This window comes from Antechinus flavipes, chromosome 2 (assembly GCF_016432865.1).
Source record: "Antechinus flavipes isolate AdamAnt ecotype Samford, QLD, Australia chromosome 2, AdamAnt_v2, whole genome shotgun sequence".
In the NCBI taxonomy this organism is placed as follows: domain Eukaryota; kingdom Metazoa; phylum Chordata; class Mammalia; order Dasyuromorphia; family Dasyuridae; genus Antechinus; species Antechinus flavipes.
Window position 1 is genome coordinate 605,366,704 of NC_067399.1, and position 14,236 is coordinate 605,380,939.

General features: G+C 33.9%; 1 protein-coding gene across 1 annotated transcript in view; it reads right to left on the reverse strand.

Moving 5' to 3' along the window:
- Window positions 1–1,381: 1,381 nt before the first annotated feature.
- The window catches only part of CPXM2 (carboxypeptidase X, M14 family member 2), a 264,562-nt gene continuing 251,707 nt past the window's right edge, over window positions 1,382–14,236 (reverse strand). The window contains exon 14 of the mRNA XM_051981609.1: window positions 1,382–6,082. Within this exon, the coding sequence (XP_051837569.1) occupies window positions 5,829–6,082 (254 nt within the window). The 3' untranslated portion in view covers window positions 1,382–5,828. The remainder of the gene's footprint in view (window positions 6,083–14,236) is intronic.

The following is a 14,236-nucleotide window of genomic DNA, read 5'->3' on the forward strand; positions in this document are numbered from 1 at the left end:
CCCTTATTCTTTGGGATAGGATATGATTTTGCTCTTCATGATTCCTGATGCTTGAAACCAAAAATGATGCTACTCCTCAGGGCCTTATTCCCTTGGGTTTGATATTGCTACATCTAAATAGGAGCCCAGAAATAGCAGCAACTGAGATATCTAAGGCTGAAAGCAAAGATTTCAACTTCAAAAAAGTCAAGGTTTTGTTTTCCCTTAGGATAGTTTTCATTTGGTTGGTGCTGAAGCAGTCTTAAAATATAAATTATTTAACACTTATGTGTATCTGAATTTTTTCTGTCTCCTCCTCACCCTTTTAAACCCCCTTCATTCAATGACTGCATTATGTGTAATCAGATGTCAGTATTATTTGGCTTCATCTGAGAGGATGTTCTTATCATCTCTAGTTCTACTTGCCAAATATCACTTGCTTAGAAATTGTTCAATAATAAATAAATATACAAGTAACATCCCAGAGATTAGAATGACTAACACTTACTAATGCCCTAGAGAAAACATAGCATTTATCAAGTGTGTTACAGATGAAAATAACATCTTCAGCAGAACATTTGTACCCTTAGACTGACATTTGTTTATTTTGTAAATTGGTGTTATTTTTCCTGAACAGAAACATCCCAAAAACGTCTTGGTAATGAGTTGCTGCTAGTCATTAATTAATGAGCTTAATTCTTCCCTTCAATCTGCTACTTTAATATATATACAGGGATATATCCTTCTCACTCACCTATTTTCCTTTCTGATCATATAGTGATACAGATCCTACTTACATGATGTCCAAATTAATTTTCCAATATTGTGATACATGAGATAGATTACATAGGGCCAAAAAGGGAACTACTGTGAGACATCCTTACCAATTCCATCCTTGCCCCAATGCTAGCCCATTGGGATATGAACAATATTACCAATTATTTGAAGTCCCAATAATATTTGATCCCTTTGGTTTATGCACTTGAAATAAATTCAATAGATAATTCATAAGAGACAGCTGTGGAGGAGTGGGAAAAGCATTTTTGATATAAAATCAGAAGGCCTGGGATATTGCCCCAGATCTGACACATATTAGCTATAGAGTTGCTATATTTATAAACTGTTACATATAAAATATGAAAACTGCTCAATTTTTCTGACAGCACTTTCCTGATCTATAAAATGCAGATGATGATGATGATAAAACCTCATGCAGAAATGAGAAATTTCTCCTTTACAGAATTTTTCAAATCCTAACACTACCTATTATTGTTAATTATTAGGAGAACTAAAAGCCATAACACAGTTTAGTGACTGGTAGAAAAAAAAAAGATGACAGTGAAGAATAATTAAAATACCAGTGTAGGTAATTTTACTAACATAAAACTCAAACTAGAACCAGTGAATTAAGATATAAGTTTATGATTAGCAAAGGCAAAAAAAATGTTATAGAACAATAATAATTGAAGAAATTTTAGGAATCATCTCTAATAAGACTTTTTAACCTTCATTGTGTCATGGATCCTTTTGGCAACTGTCTGGTAAAATCTGTAGACCCCTGCTCATAGTAATATTTTTAAATGTATAACACACAGCATTACCAAAGAAATTAATTATATTTTAAATGGGTAAAAAATAAATTCACAAACCCCATTTGATACAAGTCCAACTGAAGAGCAAGACAAAAAGGAAAAAACAAACCTATCTTCAAGGTGCTTACATTTTTCTTCTTATGTGCTCATAAACAAGTTGTTTAATTCTTTTAATTTTCAGTTTCCTTATGTATAAAAAAAGGCTATAGGACAAGATCAGTTCTGAGCTCACTCCTTCTCCCATGAGATTCTGAGCATAAGCATGAAGCATGAGCTATTTTAAGGTCACAGAAACTTAGGGTCCAGAATTTTGTAAAATCTGCTGTTAGACATAGTATGAATAGGATTTCTGTGAGAAAAAGTCATGTATCTATCCCCCTTAAATGCTGCATATGAAAGAATGCACACAAATTTATATTATATAACTATTTTCACTATGAAAATAGATCTAATTTCTTCTATTTTATTGCAAATTTTCCGCAGCTTCCTTTTATCCTGGGGGCAGATCATATTAGCAAATGAGAATTTATGGGTTTTGTTGCTTTATTTCAAGCTCAAGGTTTTGACACCAAATGAGTGTACAGGAAGGTGCTCCAGAAACATCCTGAAACGAACAACTCCCCTATGGCATTAAAAACAACAGGGGCGGATCAGCTGCTTTACTGCTTTATTATCTATTTTCATAAATTCTTGGTGTAACATTTTGTCCCAATTTCTGACAGCCAAGTTTATGAATTAAGTATCTATGACATTTTTCCTTTCTCAAAACAGGAAAAAAAATCTCAAAGTTAGCTGCAGAACTTATAAAGTGTTTTGTTTATTCATTTTATCTGTTTGTTTTAATTATTTCTGGTAATCCTGGGGCTTAGGTAGGGAACCATAGCAGACTCTATAAATCAGGGAAGAGTAATTTAGACAAAGTTCTCAAATATTCATGAAGGCCATGGGAAGAAGTGGTAATGAGTATCTTGAATAACCATCACATGCTTTAGCCATAAGAATCAACTTCAGCAAATAAAACTTATCCAATTATTATTTTTAAAAAATGAATCCTATTAGATTGTGGTCATATAGAAATAGACATGACTTCTTATGGAACTAAGAATCCCCAATTAATCTGGGCTGCTATCTCTTAATCTACTTTATTAAAAAAAATTTTTTTTGATAACTTCCTCCATTCAAAACAAACAAAACAAAATCAACTTCAATCTTTTAGCTCTCTTCTGGGCCCCAACACTCTACCCTTAAATTTAAAAGATATTTTACATCATAATTGCATGTCATAGTGTATAGAAATCAGGTCTGGAATCCAGAAAGATTTAAGTTAACATCCCTCTTCTGACAATATTTACCTATATTATATTGGGCTATATCACTTAAAATCTCAGGGCTTTATGTAACTCAGCAAGAAAGTGTAGACTTGTATTAATAAAGTCCATTCACTCATGCAGAAAGTCCCTATAGTAAATGAACTCACAGATCTAGTCCTTATCAACATCCCATATTCTCTAAATGCAGATGTAATTAAAACAAATCCTCATATTAACTTATTTCACAAGGACATGAAAGTAAGCCATATTAATGATGGTTGCTGGTCCAACAGTCATATCCCATATTCCCCAAAGAATATGTAAAATAAATGAATTGTGCATCCCCCTGATTAGAGGTTTAATCACACAAAGGAGAAGGCAATTCTCCAAAACAGCAATGCCTGGGATAATTTGTCACATCGTATGGGGTGGTATTTTCCAAAAATTTTTCAGCATAAATAGATGATATCATTATGAAAAGAAATTCTACGAAATTTTGATATTTGACAAGAAGAATAAATATGAGGGGATGCAGTTGATTCTGTGACATAGTTTTTATTACTGATCTAACTGGAAAAATACCTAGAAAAATGGTAGAGGAAAAAAAAATCAGTCAATCATTTGGAAACTTATCTGAAGTCAGGTAAACAATAGATTGTTAAAATGAAGAACTCTTAGATGGAAAGAAAGCCAAAAAAGGATTCCAATGATTTCTTCTATCTTCTTATGTGAAATTACATTAGTTTTTAAACTTGTGAAGAATCTGGAAAAAAAAATCAATATCTTACTAGGAATTGTGTGAAAAGGTTAAGGAGTTCTAGAATGACCATGTATGCCTTTCTTTTTAAACTATGGATAAAGATTGACAAAACTGGCCATATGAATATGCTACATTATCCAACTCCAGGATTTTGTCCATGCCCTTTTCAATGGATTGAATTTTCTCTTTGTTTCACTCTTTCCTTGTCTGTCTAATGAAATTTGACCTCCTTTTCTGAGTCTCAATTGATTGCCCCTACTTGAAGCAATCTTTCCCAGTCTCTACCTAGGACAGAAACTGGTTATGTACTTATTATGAATTTTTTATTATAGTTATTTGAATATGCACAGTACACTCCTAAACCCCACAATGTAGTATGAGTATATTGAAAATAAGATTTAAATTTTACTTTTCATTTTGCATCTACTATAATGTTCTTTGTTTACAGTAAGTATTTAATAAATGTATTTTTAGTAATACTGAATCTGGTGGATAGGACAATTTAAGGGTTAATTCCCATTTCTGAGTTTGTGACTCTAATTAAAGAATCCTGATGACAATAATGATGTAAGTACTATAATCATTTTACTAAAGAAGATCTAAACTATTGATAAGTAAAGTGGAAGGAGGGAATTCTTAATTAAAATCCTTAAAATGGCAAAAGATAGTTATAATTCTTAAGGAAAAAACAATGTCATTCTATATCTGGGAGTGCTGACAAAATGATATCAGGAAATGCCTTCAGAATACTGTCTCAATTGCATCCTGTCATGGGGAGATGAGGAGAGATAGGATGTGCATATGTACTTTTGAGAGGAGGAAGCTTTTCTCCAATAAGGTTGATCTTACTAACAATGACCTTTGATAAAAGAACTTAGAGTGACCTGCATTTTATAGATTCAATATTTTAAAGGGCATAAGCACAAAGAACTCACAATTTCTTTTTCCTCCATTCTTCCAAGTCAATAGGCTATCAGCACTATCTAAAAAAACAAGAAAGGAGAACTGACTTTCTCATAGAGTCAACCAACTCCTTCAAAATGATCCACCAAAGACTCTCCAGGCAATTTCTCATTTATTGTAAAGGCACATGTTTGATTTAATGGGTGAGGCATTTCATACACTAAACCTGACTTTCTGGGCTTCTTTTAGGTCAGTTTAGGTCAGTTACATTTTCTGTAAAGGGAAGTGGGTATAGTTGAAAAGTGATGGGTCTTTATGTCACTCACTTTTCAGGTCTTGTGAAAGTCCCAAGCCAAAAGATAGAAGTTGATTGAAAGCACTACTTCCCTATTGAAAAGCTGATCCCACTGACCCTGTGTTGAAGGAGGGCACAGTAATTATTCAAGTTTTGAGCAGAGTGAGATGAATGTAGCAAACTTCTTAGGAAGTCTATTACCAGACCATTAATTTAAGATTATTTCTGGCACAGTTCTGATTGTGATACTCTTCTTTGCTTTTATATAAAAGCTTTATTGTTGAGGGGAAAAAAGCTTACATTGATTAAACAAGTCCCATCATAGCTCAGGGTGTATTTCCTATTGTTTATAGAATGTAGGATTTATTTGATGTGGCTTGGCATTTCAAAGAATTAATGAGATTATATCTCCCAAGTTTCCCACCAGCTTTTTAAGTAGCAGCAGTATTAGTGTGATACAGAGGAAAGGGAGCTGTGTTTGGAACTCAATTTCTGGATTTGCTCTTTGGCTTCTGTTTCCTTATTGGTAAAATAGGAGACCGGAGTAGAATAACTTTGAATATCACTTCTAGATAGAAATCTATAATCTTATCATTTTAATTGGACACATTTCAAGGTTGACATGGAATTCCTGCTGTCATATAAACAGTAATTCTCCCCCTTTCCCATCTTTCTCCTCTATGTAGGAAGAGGATCTTAAAACTTAAGTAATTTGTTTTTCATTTCCAAGCCATGTGCCCACTTCTATCAATTGATTTTGCCTTGCTACATTCAGCCTATAATATGAATAAAATTCATATAAAGATCACAAAATGGGAAATATTTTGAGCTTTGAGCTCTGTTTCCTGGGACTTTCCTTGCAATACACACATACTAATTGCCATGTCTTGAACTGGAAAAAAATAACAACAATGTGCATGTTGGCTATGTAGCTACTAATACAATTGGTTTTGATTTAAACAGGACTTAAAACCCATCTTGTCAAGATTTTATCTTCTCTGTCGCCTTTGCCTTGCTCTCAGCTTCAATCGCCTGACTGGTCGGCTGATGGGTTGCTTTCCAAATTTTTCCATGATCTCCTTAATCCTTGCAAGGTTGGTCTTGCTGATTGTAAAGTCACACCGAGTGGCTCCCATGTCATAACCCACAGCGCAGTTCTTGGTTGAAGAAGTAAAGCCTTCTGCCCTGGCAGTGACTACATATTCTCCGGGATTTAGGAGACGCCAATAATCTCCATCGTTGGCTGTTGAAAAGAAGAGGGAAAAAAATCCAGAAAAAATGAAAAGAGAACACTTCTCTCCTAACTTGAGTGTTGACACACTCATTTTAAGACAAGTCATCTAGCCAAAGACATGTTTCCAGGCAGCAAAGGCAGAATTCCTGGTATTTGGCTAGTGTAGCTTTTCAATAAATTTGAGGCACTCATATTTTCTTTTTTTCATTTAGAAACTCTGTTAATGGTCTTAACTGGAAAAGGGATTTTTAGACTTTTAATTTTAGATTTTTAAAAATACTATCACTCCAAGTCACACCTATGGAAAAGTTACCACAGACATACCTCCCCTCTCATGGCATGACTAGGCCATTCATAATGGAAATGGAACTTCTAAATGCTAAATGGGAAAACAAAATGCCATCCTGAAAAGTCATTATTGCTTTGGTTTCCTTTTCTTTCACAGCACAAATGCAAGAAAAAATGTGATTTTCTTTTAAAAGCATACTTCATTTTTAAAATAGAATGAAAAGGAATAGTACAAGTTGAGGCCAAATAGGCCTTGGAGAGAAGCTGGGATAAACTGCTATTTTCCATGCACCAGGGGCCAAAGTAAACTTGACTCAGGTTTATTGAGCTTCATGTGTGTTACAGCTGCCCTCTTGGCTGGCAGAAGAATCTAAAGAGAGCTCTTTTTAGACAGAAGACAGTCATAAGAATGAAGAACTTGGGATCAATAATTGTTCCAAAATGCCACTTGCCATTGTATCTTTCTAGTTGTAGAATTGAGCTCGTCTTCATTGAACACCTACTATGCTCTGTAATGCCCCAGGCACTGTGAAGGAAACAAGTAGCCAAGATATGTTCCCTATATCTAAAGAATCCAAAACTCATCTGAGAAGAAAAGCTAATACAGGAAGCAAGACTGTCATCAGTGATAATCTGTATGTGATAGAATTGGAGTTATTAGATAACAGTAGAGCTAATATTTAAAGAGAGCCTTAAAAGATGCAAAGGCAAAATGAAGGGAATGGGTATTCCAGGTGAAGGGCAACATAAGAATGAAGATCCAGGGTTACAGAACCAGAGACATAGCATCTTTTTGATATAGGGAGGAGACCAGTCCAATTACAACAGTACTTTTGTGAGTATTGAGTTCTAAAGTTAGATGACTAGGGCAAAGCCAGATGAAAAGGTATTCTGAATGCTTTGGGGAAGACTTGAGATTTGATGTACAGGATGAAGGAACCATGTGAGACTTGGGGGCTTAGGAATAGCTTAATGAAAGCATTGTTTATAGAACTTTATCTGGTGGTGGTAAATACAAAGATGAATTTTCAGGAGAAAAGTCTATAATTAGGGAGGCTGTTGCAATAGTTTGGGTATGAAGAGATAAAGTCCAGGACAGGAATGATAGATATGAAGGGAAACCAATAGATAGGAGGAATACCAGAAAGGAAAAAAAAAATAGAGAACTTAGTGACTGACTAGATTATGATTGAGTGGAAGGGGATGAAAGAATTGACCTGGAGAATAGTAGCCTTGGGGAAACATAGTAGTTCACATATTTCAAGGGCTCTCATGAGGAGGAAGTCCTGGTCTTATTCCATTTGACCAGAGAGGGTAGAACAAGGAACAATTTGGGGAGATTGTAAAAAAGGCAATTTAGCCTTGCCATCAGAATAACTTTTCTGACAATTAGATTTGTCTAAAACTAGAATGGGTCACTTCCAGAAGTGGTAGGCTTTCTCTTCCTTGGAGGTCTTCCAAGCAAAGACTGAATGGCCATTCTTTGTCAGATATATTACTAAGCAAATTCCTTTTAGGTTTCTGTATGGGATGGAACAGATGATGGTTGAGATTTCTTCTAACTCAAACTCTGATTTTAGGAGTCTAAGTTACTGAATAATTAAAGCAACAACAAAAGCAGGGACAGGGGGAGGAGGAACTGTTTGAGAGAAATTGATGACTTCAGTTTTGGACAGGTTTTTCAGGTGATGAGTGACACATCCAAGTGGAAATGTACAGGAAGCATCTGGAAACATAAGATTATATCTTAGGTGAGAAAAAAGAAATGGGTATGTAAATCATATGCTTAAGAGGAATTAGCATCAGAAAAATTAAGCTGGATATTTTTGTTCTCTCAACTCCATAGATATCTTTGCTTTACGTAACTATTAGGGAGATAAAAAAGTGGTTTCATTTTATTTGGATGTGATTTCTTCCAGAACAAGGAAATTCCCTCCACAAGTTCAGATGAATAATTGCTCTGCAAGAGTTGGTAGGTTGAGAAAGCCTTCAGGGCATAGAAGAACTCTGAATTAGTAGAAAATCTAAAATATGACTTTTAAAGAAAGATTTGATTGCCTTCAAGTGCTGCATATCTTATATATTGACAACTGAGCATATATTACTAAGTAAAATATGGCAAATTCATGAAAGATTATAATTCCACTCAGGCCTAAATTTCCATTTTACATCAGAAACATGATGTGTCACTAATTTTGAAGTTTTTTATATTAGCAGCTCATATTGTTTATAAAGTGTTTTGCAGCTGACAAAGACATTTCCTCAACAGAACTATGTAAAACATACAAAGACATTGCAAGCATTATTATACTAATTTTACAGAGAGGTTTTTATACTGTTCCTGAGCTCCTGCATGACTCCAAATTACTAGAATCCAAAGAAATGCATTTTTTTCTTTCCTACATTTATTTCTCAGTGCCCATGAGCAAAAGACATAAAATTTCATTTATTTTCAGGGATAAGAAAGAAACTACAATTTATGTGCCTATATTAAAAGAAACATGGTATCACTATAAAAATCTGGTTAGGGAGAGTAAACAATGTCAATCTCTGGGGTTTCAATAATGTTATTTCTAATGTCAGACATGATTAAAGGGAAGATGTGTAACAGAAGCATTTAGACAAAATGTTCAATTTTAAAGACTAACCTGAATATAATTTGAAACCCATTCTAATCTGAGTTTGTTTATAACTCTAGGCCCCCAAAGGCTAATGGATTCTAAATTTGGGCTGGTGCTTTCAAGCAAAAAAAGCTTCACATATAGGCTAATTTCATATGTATCCCATATTTAATGGGCTGTTTCCATCACATAGGCACTAGCCAAAGGGTAAATAGGTGGTACAGTAAACAGAGTACTGGACCTAGAAGACTCATCTTCCTCAGTTTAAATCTGGCCTCAGACACTTCTCAGCTGTATGACTCTGGGCATGTCACTAAGACCTGTTTGCCTTAGTTGCTCATCTATAAAATGAGCTGGGGAAGGAAACTGCAAAATACTGGAGTATCTTTGCCAAAGAAAACCCCAAATGGGGACACAAAGAGATAGATATGACTGAAATAATTGAGCAACAAAGTTAAATTCAGAGAGGTTCAACCCCAGAAGATTGGACATTGGATTTATAGTTATTGTTATTTTGTTAGAAAATTACAGTCATTTCTTAAAGACCATATCTTAAGGGGTGGTAGTGATGAGATGTGAAGAAGTTAGGTGGGATGTATCTATATTGGAAGAAAAATGGTCCATGCCAACAGAATCATACCCTTTGGAGGTCTGTAGTCCAGCCACGAATTCAGTACACTCAAATACAGAAATAAATGTCTCATCATTTTCCAAAACTTTATTTTATTTCTCACATAGGTGAAAATGCAAGGTTTTCACATATATCAAAAGTTACATCAAAGCTATTCTGAGGATTTGATATGAGAATTATATTCTAACTGGCCATTATCTTCCCACTAGAGAAGTCAAGACCATGCATTAATGTTTTGCCTTCTAGCTTAGGTGTTTATAGGAATCAGCAGGTTTTCACTGTGTGTGTGAAACATCATGCCTGGAAAATCTTATTAGGAAAATTTCCATGAGTGGAAGGAATTACACAAGCTAAAGTCAGAAACAAAAACTATTAACAACAAAGAAATCAACCTTAACTGAAACTCTAGGAAGTGACACCTTCTGGCTGTGGCTTTCTCATGAGGGTGTTTAGAATCCATCATCTATATTTCCAATGTACTGCAGGACAATCCAGTCAGAACAATATCTTAATGTAAATATATTAGCCAACTGAGCCATTATGTACTTTTAGCTATTGCCATTAGAAACTCCATAAGGAAGAGTGAAAGGGGTGAAGAACATAATAAAAGCAAGCAAACACTCCACATGAGGAAAGGCACCCTCCAAATCCTTTTGGCAAAGATTAATTACTATAGGGAGAGCCATCTGCAGAAAAGTACCCTTCTAAAAAGAACCAAAATTAAAATACATGGAAACAAAGTTAATTCATCAAATCCTTGAAATTCATATGCAATAGTCCTTCACATTTCCAGACATGGTACTTTCAGGATTTGTGATTTATTCTTGTGGACATTCCTCTTCTCCCTCCCATTTATGTACATTATGACTCTTTATACTTTAGCAGGTAGTTTTCATGAGATGTGGTGATAAAAGGAATTCATCATTTTATAGCCAACTTTCTAATGATGAACCTCCTTAAACTTAACTAGGCAGGTCTATATAGCCAGCATATAATTTTTTGCTGAACCTACAGAACAGTCAGACATGAGTGAAATGACTAGACAAGTATACAGACATACAATACATAGACTTAAATTTTGTAAATATTTGTAAATATACAAATACAAAAATTCTTTTCTGTTTCTATTCAGTAATTGCCAAAGAACTATCCTCTCTAAATTTTCCAAAAGTTTCATTCAGGTTCTTAACTTCTATCTTATTAAATTTTTAAATTTGTTCTTTAAAATCTGAAAGATATAAATTTTAACTCCCCACTATTGTGATTTTACTATCAATTTCTTCTTATGATTTTGTTAACTTTTTCTTTAAGTCTTTAAATTTCTTATTTTCTGGTGAAAACATATCTAAATCTGCAGAAGATATTGATATTGAATTGTTATCTGTGATGCTATTAAGTATAATGGTGTTTATGTGCTTATCTCTTTTTTCTTTTATTTTTTTTCCAGTCATATCAGTAATGTTTGATTCTGTGAACTGGCTAAGATTTTTAGGGAAAAAATACTAAAGTAATTTGCCATTTCCTTCTCTAGCTTATTTGACAGAAGAACAATTTAAGTCAAATAGAGTTAAATGACTTGACCATAGTTACACATGTAGGAAATGTCTGAGGCAGGATTTGAATTTAAGTGTTCCTGACTCTTGTCCTGGTACTCTATCCACTACTTGGCTGCTCAGTCTTTGTATCATGTCTATTTTTGCTGTAGCCACAGTCTGAAAACATGGTTGTTACCCTTGATTTTTGAGTTTACCATATAGCATAATAAACATCTTTCTGAGATCAAATCTGGCCTCAGACACTTAGTAGGTATGTGATTCTGAGCAAGTCACTAAATTATTTGCCTCAATTACCTCATTTGTTAAATGAGCTGGAGAAAGAGATGAAAAATCTTTTTTGCTAAAAAAATTCCAACAAAGTTCACTCAAGTCAGAAAATCTAGATTAGGATACTGGCTCCAAGGCATGTTACCTCTATGAACCTAAACAAACCATTTCATCCCTATGCTTTTCTCTATCTTCAAATATAAAAAAAAATTAGAAAACTACAGAATCTTAGACTTGGAAGACATCTCAGAGATGTTAGGAAATTTTATTTTTTAAAGTCTTTATTTAATGCAAAAATCCCTTATGAAATGAAATTTGTTAGCTCACATAAGCCTAGAACAAAAATTAATATAAATGCAAAAGTTATGTTGAGCTCTTAAAAATCATAAACCACACATAATTCAGTAATGTGCATAAATTACTAAATGCATCCATCAAGTAAATATGCTGAGAAAAATACTTATAGGGAAAAATGACCAAAAAAAGGAAAGAAAAATACATTTCCTATTAGCTCACCAAATATCCCCCCTTAATGACAGATGTCTGAAATTCACAGTCTATTAACTAAAGTATTTGTAATACACTCCATGTGACCCTCAAACCTGTTTTGCTTTTCATGAAGTTTAAAAAGTCTGATATTGTACAATGTATATGAGGATTTAGGTAGGAAACCCCCTTTTCTATTTCTTTCTGAACTTCCATTCATTTTATAAAATGGTAATTCATAGAACTGCTATTTAAAAACCAGGCTTTGTAAAGAATCAAATTAAATCAGTTGTTGGCTGCATATATGCTACGTACTAAGCACTATTTTGGATAGTGGAAAATCCATGACCTGAAGGATCTTTGATTTACAGTTATTTATCAATAGCTTTCTTTGCTGTCATATCCCAGCCCTTTATTCTAATGGTATAAGAATTAGACTTTTACTTTCTCCTTAATTTTGGATTAACCACATAGTAGGCAGTTAACTTCTGGTTGGTAAATATTGTGTGAACATGCTTTTAAACAAAGTTTATTTAATTATTAAATATCTTAATTATATATATGTATTAAGGTTAGAAAGGCAGCATACATGGAAGATAGGGATGTAGGTTAAAACTCTCTCCCTGATCAACATTAGATGTTTGACAATTTGTAAGTCACCTAAACTCTCAGTGCAATTATCTCAAACTAAATAAATAAGAATTGCTTAGCTGCACTGGTGGAAGGAATTTTCCCACTGAAAATTCCTATACCAATGAAATTACAAGTTCATACTACTCCATCTCTTACCTAATTCCTAACAAAAATGGAATTTTTTTTCTAAATGCCTGGATATGAAAAGATCCAGATTCAGATTATTTCTTCTATAATAATATGATTTCTGAGGTATAAGATGATGAGCACTATTGTGGAATCACAGACATTGAGCCCAAATATCAACTTTATTACCTAATTTCCATATGACTTTGGGCAACTCTCACTCTACATTTCAAGTTTCTCACCAGCACCTAAAAAAACAAAAGGTTGAAACAAGTAACCTCTAAGCTTTCTGTGAACTCTAAGATTATGACTCCAAAAAACTCTAATAATTCTCTTTCTTTATTGATTGAAAGTTTGAGTAAGTAGGTATATTTTTATCCCTAGTTCTATTTTCCCTAAAGGCAAAGTCCATTTTCTCAAAACAAAAAGATGAATTAAATAGCAGAGATCATTCTGAAACTGTACTCTTTCATGAAAACTATATTTTCAGGCTTAGAATTGCTCATGGAGAATGCCAAATCCCATTAAAAATCTACCATATGATCTTATTTTTGCATTCATCAAGCATCTTTCTATATGCATTTCTTAATGCATCATCTCTACATCATAATCATTTATGTAGTCTCCTGCTTTAAGTTCTAATAAAATAAAATTGAAAAAATGAAATATTCTATTTTTTTCATCAAAGATGTCACAAATCATCCCAGAGAATGCCAGCTCCTTTGTCTGGCATTCAAGGCCTTATTTATTTTGGTGGTAATTGATTTTCCAGATTCATAGAGGACTGATTTAGAATTGGAATGGGATCTTATACTTCATGTTGACCATTGCAGTCATTTCACAAATAAGGAAAGTAAGATTGAAAGATTTTGATTTATTTTCTCAATCTCATATGAGTAGTAATTGGGAGAAGTCCTCTCCCCCCAAATTGGTTCTCTTTCAACTACATTTGAAGAAAAATCTCAAGATTTAGATTATTTTTGTGTGTTTTTCCCCTTAAGAAAGGCTCTATGTAATTAGCAGAGAAAAATAACTTGCCTTCCTTAAGCCCTTATTTTTCTTCTGATAGTCACATGGGTGTGATAGAGTGTTGGGTTAGAAGTCAGAAGAGATCTAAATTTGAATCCTGTCTCTAATATGGGCAAGTTACTAAACCATTCTCTAATACTCAATTTCTTTATCTTAAAAAAAAAATCCCATATTATTTACCTCACAGTGTTAGTTGAGCATCAAGTAAGATAATTAATCAATTGACAAACACTTATCAAGGACTTACTATTTGCTAAGCAGGAGGAAGCTTGCTGACACAGTAGACAGAGCCCTGTGCCTAGAGTTGGGGAGATCTGAGTTCAAATATGGCCTCAGATTCTTATTAGCTATGTAACCCTGGGCAAGCCACATAACCTCTGTTTGCTTTAATCCACTAAAGAAGGAGATGGCAAAACTCCAGGGACATCTTTAGTATGCTGTGATCCAGAGGGTGATGAAGAGTTGGACACAATTAAATGAGCTATAAAACATGTGCCTGGAAAGTCAAAGAAAAATGTAGAATGGC